At 45.8% G+C, this 17,443-nt stretch overlaps 1 protein-coding gene across 2 annotated transcripts in view; it reads right to left on the reverse strand.

Moving 5' to 3' along the window:
* Window positions 1-17,443, reverse strand: part of RELA (v-rel avian reticuloendotheliosis viral oncogene homolog A) — a 37,578-nt gene that overhangs the window by 3,197 nt on the left and 16,938 nt on the right. For both annotated transcript variants that reach the window (XM_015416865.1, XM_015416866.1), the window contains exons 3-7: window positions 12,156-12,304; window positions 5,183-5,331; window positions 1,920-2,011; window positions 1,686-1,820; window positions 310-414 (exon numbers count right to left, since the gene is read on the reverse strand). In XM_015416865.1, the coding sequence (XP_015272351.1) occupies window positions 310-414; window positions 1,686-1,820; window positions 1,920-2,011; window positions 5,183-5,331; window positions 12,156-12,304 (630 nt within the window). The remainder of the gene's footprint in view (window positions 1-309; window positions 415-1,685; window positions 1,821-1,919; window positions 2,012-5,182; window positions 5,332-12,155; window positions 12,305-17,443) is intronic.

The raw sequence follows: 17,443 nt of genomic DNA on the forward strand, positions 1-17,443 counted from the left end.
CAAGTAACGAGAAGTGGCAACAGGTAGTCACTCTCTTGCCATAAGAGATTCCCTTCTGTTGTCAAACTGGGAGAGGGTCATCAGTGGGAGAGGGAAGAGGGAACACGGGATGAAAACGAGCCAAAGCAGTTATCCATACTTGGGCTTCATTAAGCTGGGGGTGAAGAAGACAAAGGGGTTGGGTCACATATTTTGTAGAAAAGGTGGAGGAGTCTGAAGAGACAGAGATGATTCCCTGTACTGGGAGGAATTTGAAGACATAAGGCAGGAAGGGCAGAGTCCACAAGATCCCGAATGTTGCTACCGTACCTTTCTGCACTTTGTCACAGAGAAGGAAAATCTCGTCTCCCCCCAAGCAGCTCCCTGAGTTACGGTTCACACGGCAGATCTTCAGCTCAGCTGTGTTGGGGGCACCTGGAAAAGAAAATAATGGAAAGACCCACATTAATCACTGGCAAGGTAGCAAAAAACAACAACACACAACAATAAACAAAACACCATGCATGCAGGATGGATTCACATGACAAGAAATTAATTCAGTTTAGCTAAAAAGGAAAATGTAATTATGGGCTGCATCAACAGAAGTATAGTGTCCAGATCACACGAACTGATGGTACCACTTTACTCTGCTCTGGTTAGACCTCACCTAGAGCCTTGTGTTCAGGTTTGGCCACCACAATTTAAGAAGGATATAGACAAGCTGGAACGTGTCCAGAGGAGAGCAACGAAGATGGTGAGGGGTTTGGAGACCAAGTACTATGAGGAAAGGCTGAAGGAGCAGGGTATGTTTAGCCTGGAGAGGAGATGACAGAGGTGATATGATAACCATCCGCAAGTACTTGAAGGGCTGACATATAGAGGATGGTCCGGACTTGTTTTCTGTTGTCCCAGAAGGTTGGACCAGAACCAACGGATTGAAATCAAATCAAAAGAGTTTTCGGCTTAACATTAGGAAGAACTTCCTGAGAGATAAAGTGGTTCCTCAGTGGAGCAGGCTTCCTTGGGAGTTGGTAGGCTCTCCTTCTTTGGAGGTTTTCAAACAGAGGCTAGATGGCCATCAGACAGCACTGCTGATTCTGTGAACTTAGGCAGATCATGAGGAGGAGGGCAGGAAGGGTTGCATCAGTGCTTAGTTGTCATGGCCCTTTTTTACAAACCCAGGGAAATGCTGGTCGCCACTTTGGGGTCAGGCAGCAATTTTTCTCCAGGCCGGTTTGGCCAGTGATCCTGGTGGTTTTTTGCCATCTTCTGGCCATGGAACAGCAGTCACTGGGTGTGTGTGTGTGGGTGGGGGGGGTATTTGTGAATTTCTTGCATTGTGCAGGGGGTTGGATTAGATGACCTGGAGGTCTCTTCCAGCTCTATGGTTCTAACCCCCGTACCGGTGTCACTGTGAGAGAGGGAAGAGACATTAAATTGAAGGGGTAATCTAACCTAGCCTTCATTATTACTGAGTCTGCTGGGTGCTCTGCAAGAGAGAAACTGGGCCTTGGAGACTTACTATCTGTCACAACAAGGCCCCACAAGAAGGGGGACGGAAACTGGATTTGGTGCAAGGGAAGAGAGCAGGCATGGCTTTCCCCTAAGTTTTAATGAGCATGGGGGATGCACTGCTCTCTTGAGCACTTTTTGTTAATGAAGGGGACATGTCCCCCCACCCCACCCCATTCCAAACTGACACTCACGATTGTCATAGATTGGCTGCGACACAGTTAAGGGCAGCTGAACCAAGTGACCGCTGGCTGCGTCTCGAATCCACACCTGGAAACAGAGCCGAACAGCATTCAGGTCGTAATCTCCTTTTAGTTCTTCCAGGGGCACTGGTGGGAAAGAAGAGAGAAAGTGACAACCCTCTCGACGCAGACACCCCACCCTCTGCCATGAGGGGACATCCTGCTCTGCTTCTCCCACCCCCTTACCACTGAAAGGATTGTTGTTGGTTTCGATCCGCTTGGCTATAGCTTTCTCCAGGTCTCGTTTCCGCACACACTGGATCCCCAAGTTCTGGAAACTGGAAAGGGCACAGGAAGAGCAGCAATCAGGGGACGGAAGAGAGGAGCATGGAAATTTTTTAAAAGAAGGAACAAAAGAAGAAGGGGGGGGGGAGAGAACAGGAGGAGGATGAAAAAGAGACAGAGAACCAGCCAAGCCACAAATACCTACCAGGCAGATCCCCTCTCATTCAGCAAATCTAGCACACTTTCCTATTATCACATATCTTTCTCTCCCTCACGGCATTATACATGGTCCTCTCCTCCTCCATTTTATCTTCACAAAAACTGTGAAGAGTGTGGGTAGGCCATACCAAGAGTGCCTGACTAGTGCAAAGTCACCCAAGTGGGCGAGTAGAAAAAAGGATCTTCCTGGTCCAAGAAGCTTTGTATACTATGCCACGCTTGCCCTACCCCTCTGGAACAATCATAAGAACACAAGCTGTTGGATCAGGCCAATGGCCCATCTAGACCAACGCCCTGTATCACACAGTGGCCAAAAATACCACGTACCATCAGGAGGTCCATCAGTGGGGCCAGGACACTAGAAGCCCTCCCACTGCTGCCCCCCCCAAGCACCAAGATGACAGAGCATCACTTGCCCCCCAGACTAAGAGTTCCTATCTATACCTTGTGGCTAATAGCCACTGATGGACTTCTGCTCCATATGTTTATCTAATTCCCTCTTGAAGCCATCCATGCTTGTAGCCGCCACCTCCTGTGGCAATGAATTCCATGTGTTAATCACTTTTCGGGTAAAGTAGTACTTCCTTTTATCTGTTCTAACCCGAATGCTCAGCAATTTCATTGAGTGCCCATGAGTTCTTGTATTGTCAGAAAGGGAGAAAAGTATTTCTTTCTTTACAAGGTCTATCCCATGCATAATCTTGTAAACCTTGATCATGTCACCCCTCAGTTGTTGTTTCTCCAAGCTAAAGAGCCCCAAGTGCTGTAACCTTTCTTCATAGGGAAAGTGTTCCAACCTTTTTATCATTCTAATTGCACTTTTCTGCACTATTTCCAATGCTATAATATCCTTTTTGAGATGTGGTGACCAGAACTGTACCCAGTATTCCAAATGAGGTCGCACCATCGATTTATACAGGGGCATTATGATACTGGCTGATCTGTTTTCAATTCCCTTCCTAATAATCCCCAGCATAGCGTCGGCCTTTTTTATTGCAGTCGCACATTGTCTCGACATTTTCAGTGAGTTATCTACTACAACTCCAAGATCTCTCTCTTGGTCAGTCTCTTCCAGTTCGGACCCCCATCAACATGTATTTATAGTTAGGATTTTTGGCCCCAATGTGCATCACTTTGCATTTGGCCACATTGAACCCCATTTGCCACGTTGATGCCCACTCGCTCGTCCTCGACAGATCCCTTTGGAGTGCCTCAAAATCCTCCCTGGTTTTCACCACCCTGAAAAATTTCATGTCAACCACAAATTTAGCCACTTCACCGCTTACTTCCAACTCCAAATCATTAATGAATAAGTTAAAAAGCATCGGACCCAGTACTGATCCCTGCGGTACTCCATTGCTTACCACTGTCCACAGAGAAAACTGCCCATTTATACTCACTCTCTGCTTCCTATTAATTAGCTAGGTTTTGATCCACAAAAGGACCTGTTCTTTTATCCCATGATTATTGAGCTTACTTAGGAGCTTTTGATGAGGAACTTTATCAAAAGCTTTCTGGAAGTCAAGGTAAACAACATCTATTGGGTCCCCTTTGTCCACATGTTTGTTCACTCCCTCAAAGAACACTAACAGGTTAGTGAGACAAGATCTTCCCTTACGGAACCCATGCTGAGTCTGCCTCAATAGTTTTTGTTCATCTATGTGCCTACTAATTCTTTCCTTATTAACAGTTTCCACCAACATACCCGGTATTGACATCAGACCGACTGGCCTGTAATTTCCTGGATCTCCTCTGGAATCCTTTTTAAAGATGGGAGTGACATTAGCTACCTTCCAGTCCTCAGGAATGGAGACAGATTTTAAGGAAAGATTACATATTTTTGTAAGGAGATCCACAAGTTCACATTTGAGTTCTTTAAGAACTCTAGGATGTATGCCATCTGGGCCTGGTGATTTATCAGTTTTTAAGTTGTCTATCAGTCGTAGGACCTCCTCTCTCATCACCTCAATCTGGCTCAGGTCTTTCAACACCCCTCCCAAAAACAGCGGTTCTGGAGTGGGCAAGCACTTCTCATCTTCCACAGTGAAGACAGAGGCAAAAAAAATGCATTCAGCTTCTCAGCCATTTCCCTATTGTCCTTCAGTACTCCTTTTACTCCTTGGTCATCCAAGGGCCCCACCAGCCTCCCTGTCTGGTTTTCTGCTTCTAATGTATTTGAAGAAAGTTTTATTGTTCGTCTTTATGTTTTTTGCTATATGCTCCTCATATTCCCTTTTAGCTTGCCTGATCACAAACTTGCATTTTATTTGCCACAGCCTCTGTTCCCTTTTATCAACCTCACTGAGACGAAGAACATAAGAGAAGCCAATGTTGGATCAGGCCAATGGCCCATCTAGTCCAACACTCTGTCACACAGTGGCCAAAAATACCAGGTGCCATCAGGAGGTCCATCAGTGGGGTCAGGACACTAGAAGCCCTCCCACTGTTGCCCCCCCCCAAGAACACAGAGCATCACCTGGCCCAGCTTGTGAGTTCCTATCTATACCTTGTGGCTAATAGCCACTGATGGACCTCTGCTCCATATGTTTATCCAGTTCCCTCTTGAAGCTGTCCATGCTTGTAGCCACCGCCACCTCCTGTGGCAGTGAATTCTAGCTTTCCACCGCTTAAAGGAATCCTTCTTACCTTTTACAGCTTCCATTACTTTGTTTGTTAACCAAGCAGGCCTTTTTCTATACCTATTTGTGCCTTTCCTAACCTGCGGTATATATTTTTTCTGAGCTTCTAGGATTGTAGCTGTCTTATACAGAGTCAGACCACTGGTCTACCAAGGTCAGTACTGTCTACTCTGACTGGCAGTGGCTCTCTAGGATGTCAAGCAGAGGTCTTTCACATCACCTACTGCCAGGTCCTTTTGAACTGGAGATGCCAGGAATTGAACCTGTGACCTTTTGCACACCAAGCAGATGTTCTACTCCGAGCCACAGCTACACAACCAGAGGAACAAAAGCCAGAGTCCTGACTCTCCCCTTGCGCCTGCTAACCTGTGGATGGAGCGCTCTGATGCCAGCTCTGCCTCGTAGAAGCCTTCTTTGCAGTCTTTTCCCACCAGGTCATGGGGGTGGGGCCGGTGGGGAGTTTCCTTGGTCACCAGGGAGATGCGGACCTTGCCTGGACCCACATAGTTATGGATCTACGAACAGAGGAAAAGAGAAAGAGAGAGAAACCGTTACTGAATATCTGAACTTCCCAACTCCCTTTATCTTTGTCATCACAATGAACCCCACATTGGCAGTCCCCCGCCAGTATAGCTAGGGCAGTCTGGACCCACATATTTATGGATCTACAAACAGAGGAAGGGAACAAAGACATAGAAATAACGTTAGTGCACATCTGACTGTGCTTGGTGTCCATCCACATTTCAGTGGGAGGCACACCAAGTCTGTTCTCGTTTTTGGTACAAACTGTACACAATGATGTTTTAAAAGCATAATTCAAGAACCACCAGGGCCATTTTCCTGACCAAAGGGTAGGGTGGAAAACCAATTGTCAGCATTGTTCTCTGCAAAGTTACACACTCCCCAGTTCCCCATCCTTTTGAAGATTTTGTGAATCTGACAGCACTTGCCCCAACACTCAAAATTAAGAATTTTGTTAGTGTGGGACTGTTGCCCCTTAATTCCCTGTAAACTGACTGCCAAGCATGGACAATTTTGCTCTCCCAGCTTGGCTGGAAAATGGTTACAGAGAAGGTCCTGTAGCGTTTATAAGGCAACAGAAACCATTTCTACATCTGCTTCTCCAGCTGTCTAAGTGTACATTTATTTAATATTCTACTGTTCCCCCATTAGGGGTTCCAAGGGTCTGCCCTCAAAGACTGCCCTTTAAACTAATTTGAAAACTGGCAGCCAAGCTATTGTCAGGAGCTTTGGGATGACATTAGAGAGATGTTTTGTTGATCCACATTATCTACATTGTCATTCCTGCAGTGCTCCATCAAGAGATTGGTGATGAACACCAACAGAGAGAGAGATGAAAAAGATATTCGAAACTGCTTTTTAATCCTAGGAAAGTGTGTTCTCTTCATCTCTTGCATTCCTTGGATCCACATGTTTTCAAATGAAGGAGTGATAAATGCTGTTTAGGAGCTTGAAAAACGAAGACTTTTCAGTCTGCTTTTCAACTTCAGAGCTTCGTTAAGACGTCTTAAAGAGAAAACATTCCAGGAACATAGCCAAAACAGTGTCAAGAATATTTGCATCAAGATTTTGTATTGTGCTCATACCATTATCTACTGGCTTTGCCTATATTTATGAAATGCACTTTACATAAGGATGAATGTTATCTAGTATCAGAAACCTGCATTATAAACATTATAAAAAGTATAACCAAGTGTGGTAAAGTTAGAGAGTAGTGGTTTTCTTCAGTGAGCTTATTTTTTCTTATTGTATTCACACTGAAGCCTGTCTTGTTTCTGAGGCTATTGTCAAGGGCTGGACACAGGGATCATATCATCCCTGTGCTCAAAGAGCTCTAACTGGCTGATTGTCTGTTTCTGAACACAGCGGAAAATGCTGATTCTTACCATTAAGCATTCCAACCACTGTCACCAAAACACACCCTTCTAAGTTCACTGTGTTCAGTGGACTTAGAAGGGTGTAGTTCTGCCTAGGGTGGCACCGTAAATGAATTATGATAAGAACATAAGAACATAAGAGACGCCAATGTTGGATCAGGCCAAAGGCTCATCCCGTCCAACACTCTGTGTCACACAGTGGCCAGAAATACCAGTGCCATCAGGAGGTCCACCAGTGGGGCCAGGACATTAGAAGCCCTCCTACTGTTGACCCCCCCCCCCAAGCACCAAGAAGACAGAGTATCACTTGCCCCAGAGCCCCTATCTATACCTTGTGGCTAATAGCCACTGATGGACCTCTGCTCCATATGCTTATCTAATTCCCTTTTGAAGCTGTCCATGCTTGTAGCCGCCACCACTTCCTGTGGCAGTGAATTCCATGTGTTAATCACTCTTTGGGTGAAGAAGTACTTCCTTTTATCTGTTCTAACCCGACCGCTCAGCAGTTTCATGGAGTGCCCACGAGTTCTTGTATTGTGAGAAAGGGAGAAAAGTACCTCTTTCTCTACCTGCTCTTTCCCATGCATAATCTTATAAGCCTCGATCATGTCACTCCTCAGTCGTCGTTTCTCCAAGCTAAAGAGCCCTAAGCGCTTTAACCTTTCCTCATAGGGAAAGTGTTCCAACCCTTTTATCATTCTAGTTGCCCTTTTCTGCACTTTTTCCAAAGCTATAATATCCTTTTTAAGGTGTGGTGACCAGAACTGCACACAGTATTCCAAATGAGGTCGCACCATTGATTTATATAGGGGCATTATGATATTGGCTGATCTGTTTTCCTAATAATCCTAATAATCCCCAGCATAGCATTGGCCTTCTTTATTGCAGTCACACACTGTCTCGACATTTTCAGTGAGTTATCTACTACAACTCCAAGATCTCTCTCTTGATCAGTCTCTGCCAGTTCAGACCCCATCAATGTGTATTTATAGTTAGGATTTTTGGCTCCAATGTGCATCACCTTGCACTTGGCCACATTGAACCCCATCTGCCATGTTGACGCCCACTCGCCCATCCTTGACAGATCCCTTTGGCATGCCTCACAATCTTCACTGGTTTTCACCACCCTGACCAACTGATCTGGCTACTTGAAGGACTGCCTCCTCCCACATTGTTAACCAGGCAGCAAAATGCTAGAAGTCTCCGAGCTAAGACGGGGGAGCTGGAATGCTCGGTATATCAGAAACATGGTGAAATGGGGAAAATCTATAGGATACAGTCATTGCTGGGTATCATCTCTACAGGCAGGACAGGGAGGGATGGGTTGGGAGAGGTGTTGCATTGTAAATCAAAGAGGGCGTAGAATCAAGTAAGTTAGAAAACATTAAGGGGATTAACTACCCAACAGAAGCGATATGGGTGGAAAGACTACGCCCAAATGGTTACTTAAAAGTGGGGGTGCACCATCACCTACATGATCAAACCCTGGAACTGGAGAAGGAAATAAGGGAGGTGACTACTATATTGGGAGATTTTAACTACCATCACATTGACTGAGTAAACATGTGCTCGAGTCATGCTGTAGAAATGAGATTCCTAGATATCATAAATGATTGTGCACTGAAACAGTTGATCATAGAGCCAACTAGAGTGGTAGAGTGGTAGACTTGGTTCTGAGCATGTCTCCTGGTGAGAGATGTAGAGGCTGTTACACCAGTTGGGAACAGTGACCACAATGCTATTAAGTTCAACATTCAGGGCAATGAAAAGTTACCCCTAAAGTCCAAAACTGTCACATTTGTTTTCAAAAGAAGGAACTTTACAAAAAGAGGGGAATAGTAAAAAGGAAGCTCAAAAGGAAACACAAAAGAGTCAAATTCCTAGAGGATGCTTGGAAGCTATTTAAAGCCACACTAATTGAAGCCCAAAATAGAAAGCATTCCACAAGTCAAGAAAGGCCAAGTCTAAAGAAGGCCTGTGTGGTTAACAACGCAAGTCAAGGAAGCTATAAAAAGCAAAGAGGCTTCTATTAAAAAGTGAAAGGTCTGCCTCAATGAATTGAACAGGAGGGATCACAGGTTCTGGCAAAAGAAACAGAAGTCAATAATTAGGCATGCAAAAAGAGATTTTGAGGAGCAGGTTGCTAAAAGCATCAAGACAATAACATTTTTTTAAAATATAGCTGGAGCAGGAAACCAGCCAGAGAAACAACAGGGCCTTTGGATGACAAAATAATAAAGAGATTGCTAAAGGAAGATGGGGAGATGGCAGAGAAGCTCAATGACTTTTTTGCTTCTGTGTTCATCGTGGAAAGTGTGGGGCACATACCCATGCCACAGCCCCTATTTTCACAAAGGGAGTCTGAAGAACTGAACCAAATTGAGGTGACCAGAGATGAAGTTCTAGACTTATTGGGGGAATTAAAAACCGTTAAGTCTCCAGGTCCTGATGGCATTCTTAAGGAACTCAGATGTGAGATCGTTGATATACAAACCCGTATATGTAACCTATTATTAAATTCAGCCGCTGTACCAGAAGACTGGAGAGATGCAAATGTTACACCAGTTTTTAAAAGGGGATCTAGAGGGGAACCAAGAAATCACAGACCAGTCAGCCTAACATCTGTCCCAGACAAATTAGTAGAAACTGTAATCAAAGATAAATGGTTAGGCACATAGAGGGGAAAAGCCTGCTGAGGGAAAATCAGCATGACTTCTGCAAAGGTAGTCCTGCCTCACCAACCTTTTGGAGTTCTTTGAGAAAGTGAACAAGCATGTAGACAACAGTGACCCAATAGACATTATGTGCTAGAACTTTCAAAAGGCTTTTGACATGGTACCTCACCAAAGACTCCTGAATAAACTTAGCAGTCATGGGATATGACGGGTTCTCTTATGGATTAAAAACTGGTTAAGTGGCGGGAAGCAAAGAGTAGGAATCAATGGACAGTTCTCACAATGGAGGGAAGTAAGCAGTGGGGTCCCACAAGGATCGGTATTGGGGCTGGTACTACTTAATTTATTCTTAAATGATCTGGAACGATCTGCCAAGTTTGCAGATGACATACAATTATTCTGGATGGTGAAAACCAAGGCTGACTGTGGAGAGCTCAAAGAGGACCTCCACCAACCGGATAAATGGGCGACAATGTGGCAAATGAAGTTAAGTGTTGAGAAGTGTAAAGTCACACACATTGGGATAAAAAAATCCCACTTTGAGGGACAGGATAGAGGTTCATAAAATTACATATGGGGTGGAGAGAGTTGACAAAGATATTTTCTCCCTGTCCCAAAATACTGGAGCCCGAGGGCATCCAATGAAGCTGATGGACAGTAGGTTCAAGGACAGACAAAAAAACCCACTACTTTACACAGTAGAAAAGGGTAAGAAGTAGAAATCTTCAGATTATCTGAAGAAATTTGCAGTGACTCACGAAAGCTCATACCCTTGTATAGAAATATTGATTTCTAAAAGTCTCCTGCCTTCTCCTGTGATGTCTTTTCTGATAACAGGCTGTGCCTTATTTCCTGTTGCAAGCCAAATGGTGGGCCAGATGGCCTGAACAACTTTATAACCCACATTCTTCACACTTCCATGCTAGAAGCTAGACTGTAAGGCTCCACACTAGGCCCCACATGCGAGAAGTCACGTACACAATGAAGTAGCTGGAAACTGGGTCACATGACTGCAGTTGGGGCCTCCAAACTTCTAGCCATTCCTGTGTTGCAGCTATGGCAACCAGAAATTGGCCACACACCCTTGCTACTCTGATTGGCCAAAAGCCACAGCTAGTCATGATTAGCTTGGGGTATAATTGTTTGATCCCTATGGGAGTGAGTCTCCTCTTCATATTCTCGAGTCTCTTGTTCTATTAGCTCTGAGGCTCTTGCTGCCTGTTTTATTGCACCTGAAATGCTGTCTCTTGGGAGACAAAGAGTTGCTTTGTGAACTGGAGCACATGGTTGTGCAAAGATGGGATTTCTCCTCAAAATCCCTTGGTACTTGGACTATGTTGGACTGATGAATACTCCTGACTTGGTAACTATGAATCATTATGTTTAGTTAAGGCAAACAACCCTAGCCTTTGGTATTTTTGTAATCTCTGGTAGTCTATGCTAAACTCTGTACTGAATAAAGAGCCTTCTTATTTCTAATTGTCTCTGGTGTTGTAACTTGAACTCCAAGGCTAAATCTTGTGCCTAACCCTGACCACATATGCTACCTTGGTAAGAGTAAAAGTGTGCATCTTTGGATTGAGTTGCTAATGTGTCCCAAGGGTTTGGAATCTCTTCCCTTAGGAGAAGCAGGGACTAGTGAAAAGAGGTTCTGGTGGCAAATTGTCTGGAAACCAGCGAGGGTATAGACCATCTCGTGGTTTGTTGTTTAATGTACTGAAAAGTACAGGATTCCCTCTCATCCCTGGACTGGCCTGAGTGGGCTAATCCTGTACAACCCTACCACAAATTTTGTTAGTCTTTAAAGTGCTACTGGGCTCTTACTCTTTTCAACTGCCGCAGACAGACTAACACAGCTACTCATCTTGATCTATTGCACACAGTGACTGATTAAAATATGGAATTTGCTGCCAGAGGATGTAGTGACAGCCATAGGAATAAACAGATTTAAAAGGGGATTAGATAGATTCATGGAGGCTGTTTATCAATGGCTAGTAGCCATGTTGACTGAGGGGAACCTCCATATTCAGAGGCACTAAACCTCTGAATCCCAGAGCCAGGAGGCAAGATCAGGGGAAGGTCTCGGCCTTTATGCTGTGTTGTTGGCCCTCCAGGAGAACTGGTTGGCCACTTTATGAGACAGGATGCTGGACTAGATGGACCATGAATCTGATCCAGCAGGGCTCTTCTGATGTTCTTAAGGTCATCCTCTCTAACCTGGCTCTTTATGCCTTCAGCTGTAGAGGTGAGGTGGGCAGTCACCAGAGACACGGCATTGTCAGTGGTTGGGGCTCACCTTTGAAATGCCCTCCACAACGGCTCACCTGGTGCCTACCTAACTGCCCTTTAGGCCCCAAGCCAAAACATTTTTGTTCACCCAGGCTTTGAACTGAAGTTTTATCCCATCTTTTCAGCTGTTTATTTTATGATCTTGGTCCGTGGATTCCATTCTTTATAATGTTTTATGGCTTGCTTTTTATTCTTGGAAGGATTACTTCATGCAGTTGGTTTCGCTGGCTTTATGTTTCGCAGATGGTTTTACTGCTGCAGGGTTCATCTTATCGATTTATTGTTTTATTTCTACTTTTTGTTTGCCGCCTGGAAAAGTATCTGGACAGACAGCACAGTGAGCTTCTAAAGAAGAGAAAACAATGTTCTCAAAGGCCTGCTCTTCTCTACTCCCGCCTTCGTACTGCCCTGGCAACAGATGCAAGAATTCCTCGATCCCCAAGGGTCACCTCCTCCCCAAAATGCTGTGGAGCTGACCTTGATGGTGGGGTGTGTCTTCGTGGTGTCTGTGCTGCGTTCCCCAGGAATGGAGCCAGCCAAGCGTCCTTCGCACTGGTAACGGAAACGCATGCCCCGCTGCTTGGGCTGTTCAATGATCTCCACAAAAGGCGTGCTGGGGGTGGAGTCTGGAAGGGAAGCAGGAGAGAAGCAACATCAATCGCAGTGAGAAACAACCCCACCCACGCAAAAACCAGGGCGCTCAGCAATTCTTCACTTTTAAGTGTGTGCCTGAGAGAGGCAGGGTAGAGTAGAAAATCCCCAGGAGCTCAACCTCTCTGCTCCCCCACTTCATCCTCACAAGAAGGCAGGTTTAGAACAAGGTCACCCAGCAAGTTTCATGGAAAACTGGGGTTTCTGAACCTGGGTCTCCAGAGTCCTATTGGCTTCCACACTTTTGAAATAACCTGGGTTGCATGTAGACTTAAAGTTTCCTGTCCTCAAGGACAGAGATGGTGTTCCTTTAAAAAAAACTGTTCCAGGGGCATGTTGATGTGTAAGACGGCAGTTTATAAGAAGGTCTGCGAAGGAGAAAGTAAGGTGCAGGAGACATTTATGGAAACACTGTTCTCATTTTTGTACACTGGAATAGAAACAAACCAAAGGAGCTGGTAAAAGACAATATCTTGAGAGACACCTGAACAAAAGACTATCAGGAAAATAAATTGATTAATACTGGGCAGTGGCAGGCACAAATTTATGAGTATTTGATTGGGAGTAGTAAATGTGACAGATTGTGGGAGTATGGGTTTTTGAGTACGGGCTTTCTTCTCTCTTTTTGTCTTCTTTTCAAACTGAGCTGGACGTATGATTATTAATGTATGGAACATTTTCTCTGTGTCCTATCCACTGGTGTATGAAAAGTAAGTATAACAAAATAAAATTTATTTAAAAATAGAAGAAGACGAAGAAGAGATTGGATTTATACCCCGCCCTTCACTACCCAAAGGTGTCTCAGAGCGGCTTACAAACTCCTTCCCCTCCCCACAACAGACACCCTTGTGAGGGAGGTGGGGCTGAGAGAGCTCTTGACAGAAACTGCTCTTTTTCAAGAACAGCTCTTATCAGAGCTGCGGCTTGCCCAAGGTCATCCAGCCAGGTGCAAGTGGAGGAGTGGGGAATCAAACCCGGTTCTCCCAAATTAGAGTCCGCGCACTTAACCACTACACCAAACTGGCTCTCATTTCAGGCGCTCACATTTACTCCAAGAGTTATGACCTGGAAACATCTGATCTGAAATCGTAGCATCTCCATCTGCACCAATTACCCTGGCATTGTTATCCATGTATTAAGAGAACCAAAATAAAAGTTACCATGCTTTCTGTGAAAGATGCACGGTGGTGGGTGGGTGTAAATATCCACTCCTCCCTCCCATAGTCCTTAGAGTGGAATATGCAAAGTATTACTGAGGATGCACAGAATGCCTTTCATTTACCAAGCTCAACTCGCTCCCAACCATTGATCATTCGCCTTCAATAAAATGCTTTGGAACCGGGGTGTGTGTGGAAAGAGCACTGTTTGAAGGATCAAGCTAACTTAAAAATAAACATGATCAAAAATATTTTTTTTGTTTATGGTGTACACAATAGCAAAAATTGAAAGATTAAAAACTAGCAGCCTGAATGTCAGACTTCACAGAACATCAACAGCATATGCCTGAAATAAGGTTCATACAGAAGCAAATATATACATACTGAATCCAGGTGTTGCTTTCTCATATGCTGTGCGGTAGCTGTAAATTTATGGCATAGGCCATGGATAACTTCTCACGGTGACTGCCCATGCACAACAAAATCTTTGATGATACAATAATCTGGTATGAAACTTCCCAAATGATGTGCATGACATCAACCAAGAATTACAATACAGTCCACTGCCTTTCTTCTCTCTTTGCATCCTTCAGCAATGCAGTCAGCCGAACCTGGGAGTTGCAAAGGGACTTTCCCTCCCTGCAGACTGCTTGGCAACTCTTTGTCTAGGCAGGAAAAAGGAGGCGGCTGAGGGAAGCTCTCTCACTCCCCTTCTGCTGCCCCCGCCCCATCCTTTACATAATGGACTCTGTATAACCCAGCCCATAATCCAGCCACCGGCTTCTCGGATAGCCAAGTCTTTCCCTCCATCCTGGGGATTTCCCCACTCTCTGCTTTGAGGCAATACTGGAAATTTGCAACACAGACTGAAGTCCCCCTCATTGCAGAGTCCAGTCAAGATCCACCACCATGGGCGGCAGGAGCCATTTCAGCTACTCTGGGACAGCCTTCCTGCCTTGGCTCCACTTGTTTTGCTTTGCCTTGGCAGAAGAAGGGATTCCTGCGTCACCCTCATCAGCTGAATTCCTTCACCTAGCTAAACAATGCAGGGTGGAAGAAGGGGGGGGGGAGCGCTAAACTCTCCCAGGGCCACCGGGGAATCCCCTTGACAGGGAGAGGCATATATCTGGATCCAAAGTACATACAGCTACTGCTGATCAGTGGTCTTGTCCTTCCTGGACAGGGATCGTGACACCACGCAAACACCATAGTTCTTCTAGCAGCTGTGCCCATGGTCAACATGTGGATTACTTGGATTTTGTTTTAGCTGAACAGGCAACTAGAAACTCCTCAGCATGCCCCACAAGAATCGGTCTCTGATTCAAGAACAACCTGCTCTGTCTCAGAGAAGCCTGGCAGAGACTGCAAAAAGTTTTGAAAGCTTGGTTCCCTGAGCTGCTGGAATGCGGCTGAACGTTCTGCTCGAGCTCTGCCAATCTATGTCCAGGGCTTCAGCCTCACAAGTGCCACAGAATCTATGCAGTCATTGTTTATCTGGTATATTTAAGCAGGTTCACTACATTCTTCCCCACCCTTGGCCTCACCTTCCCCTTCAATGCCCAAGTCAGACTTGCCCAGCCTATGGGCTCCCACTGGTGCAAGAGGCTTCTCTTTGTTTGCAAACCAGGATTTGATGTGATTTGCCTTCTTTTCCCTTTGCCCCAACAGAGCCTAGATACCCTTAACAGCAAAATGGCAATCAAAAATCTATCAAGGGCTCCTTTCCCCTTTATTGCACCTTCAAGTGTGTAAAGGGGGGGGGGGGGAATTTGCCAGAAGTCAGCAAGCTGTGGCTCAGAGGGAGAGCATTGGCATGTAGAAGGTCCCAGGTTCAATCCCTGGTCTCCAGCAAGGGTCAGGTCATAAGTGATGTGAAAGACCTCAGCCTAGGACCCTAGGAGTCTGGAATTACTTGGAACAGTTTTCTTTAACTAGAGCTAGTTTCAATCTTTTTGTAGAGAGCATTTTGCCAGCAAGATTCAGGACTGGCTTGCTCCTAATATAAACGCTTAAGTGGCATTAAGAGGTCTTAATAATATTTAATATTGCTAAAAATTATTCAGTTCCATTCAGCTTCGTGTTGTTTCTCATTTCAATAACCATGGTTTATTCCAGGATGATAACTCTGATGAAAATAAAATACTACTGAGGTCTGCAGAGAACATTTTGCCAGCCAAATTCAGAAGGCTTTTGCATCTGTTAAGAGAAAAGGTTAAGGACTGGCTTGCTCCCAGTATAAACACTGAATTGTAACAAGAGGCTGATAACTTTGAAGACAATAGGAATCCTCCTGAGGAAGACTGACAAAACGAGCTTACATCCGGGTGCTCGTAGTGACATCATGAGGATGGACTTCTCTTTGTAATATTATTTACTTCTCTATAATGGGACATAAGATTTATCTATTGATTGTAAAATGTTTTACTAAATATGTTCGCCAGCACATCACAGTGTCTGTATTTTCATAGAGTTGGAAGGGACCTCCAGAGTCATCTAGTCCAACCCCCTGCACAATGCACGAAATCTCTCAAATAATTCCTCCCACACCCCCAGAGTCCCCTGTTCTATGCCCAGAAGATGGCAAAAAACCTCCAGGACCCCCAGCCAAACTGGCCTGGAGAAAAATTGTTTCCTGATCCCAAAGTGGCGATCAGCATTTCCTGGTGTATGTTGTGTACCCAGAGAAACCGCACATGCGGTCGGGTCCACACGTGGCCATGCAAATGGCCCAAGCTTCGCTTCCAGAGACAATAGCCCGAACGGATCCTATGGCCCTCTATTGAACGGCTTGGATCCGAGAATTGACCTATGGGACTTGGGTGCACTGTAAATATCCTAGCACGGGTGTGGGTGTGTGTTTGGGTGTGGTTTGCTACGGAGATATAAGCCGGCCTCTGGCCCGGCTACTTCATCTCCGTTCTCCTATGTACGAATAAAGTATAAGCTGAAATCACTATGCTATGCCTCAGGCTCAGTACTTTATACTGGCGATGAGGATAGGATCCCGTTGAGCGAGCCGGACTCTTCAAACAGCTGTGCCCCGAGCATCGTTCCTTCGGAAGTCACCTCACCCCACATTGCTCATGAGCAGCACTGCACCACACACTGCTCCCCAGGACATCACTCCCCACTTCACGTGAGAGTCATGGCTGTCACTCTGGGACACCTCAAAGTCTTCGACCCCACACACTCCGAGTTTTGGGAATCGTGGGTGGACCAGCTCACCAGCTAGTTCACCTACCATGAGGTCACCGACACAGTCAAGAAATGGGCCCTACTCCTCAGCACATGTGGGGTGGCCACCATTCGCCTGGACAAGGGCCTCCTGGCTTCCAATAAGCTGACCAAGAACACATACGACAAGATCATCACAGCCCTCACAAAGTACTATGCGCCAAAGCCCACCAAGATGGCCAAGCGCATGGACTTCCAGGCGTACTTCCAGGCGTGCCTCCAGCGGCCCGGTGAAACGGCCCCTGCTTTCATGGCCGAACTCTGCCAGCAAGCGATGGACTGCGAGTTCCAGGATGTCGAGGACATCATCTTAACCCAATTCGATTGGGGCATCCGGGATGCCAAGCTTCGCCGCAAACTTGTAGGTACCACAGACCTCAAGTTAGAAGCAGCCCTACAGATGGCCACTGCATTTGAGGGCTCACACCGTGACCATTCACCATCATCAACACACCACGTGTTCCCAGCTGCGGCGTCCGACAACTCGGAAGAAGAAGTCCTGCACGTTCGACAGCCCAGCTGCAGGAATCCACGACCCCCGTAGGGAGCAACAGCACATCCCGAGAAGCTGGCTACCCAAGCATCCTGTGCTAGCTGCGGGGACACACACGAGCGCAAGACATGCCGTTTCTGCGACACCGTCTGCCGAACATGTGGGAAGCAAGGCCACATCATCCGCGCCTGCCGATCCCGCGGCACCCGGAAGAAGACATCCACTCACCA

The sequence above is a fragment of the Gekko japonicus genome, unplaced genomic scaffold (genome assembly GCF_001447785.1).
Source record: "Gekko japonicus isolate JY-2015 unplaced genomic scaffold, Gekko_japonicus_V1.1 scaffold278, whole genome shotgun sequence".
NCBI lineage: Eukaryota > Metazoa > Chordata > Lepidosauria > Squamata > Gekkonidae > Gekko > Gekko japonicus.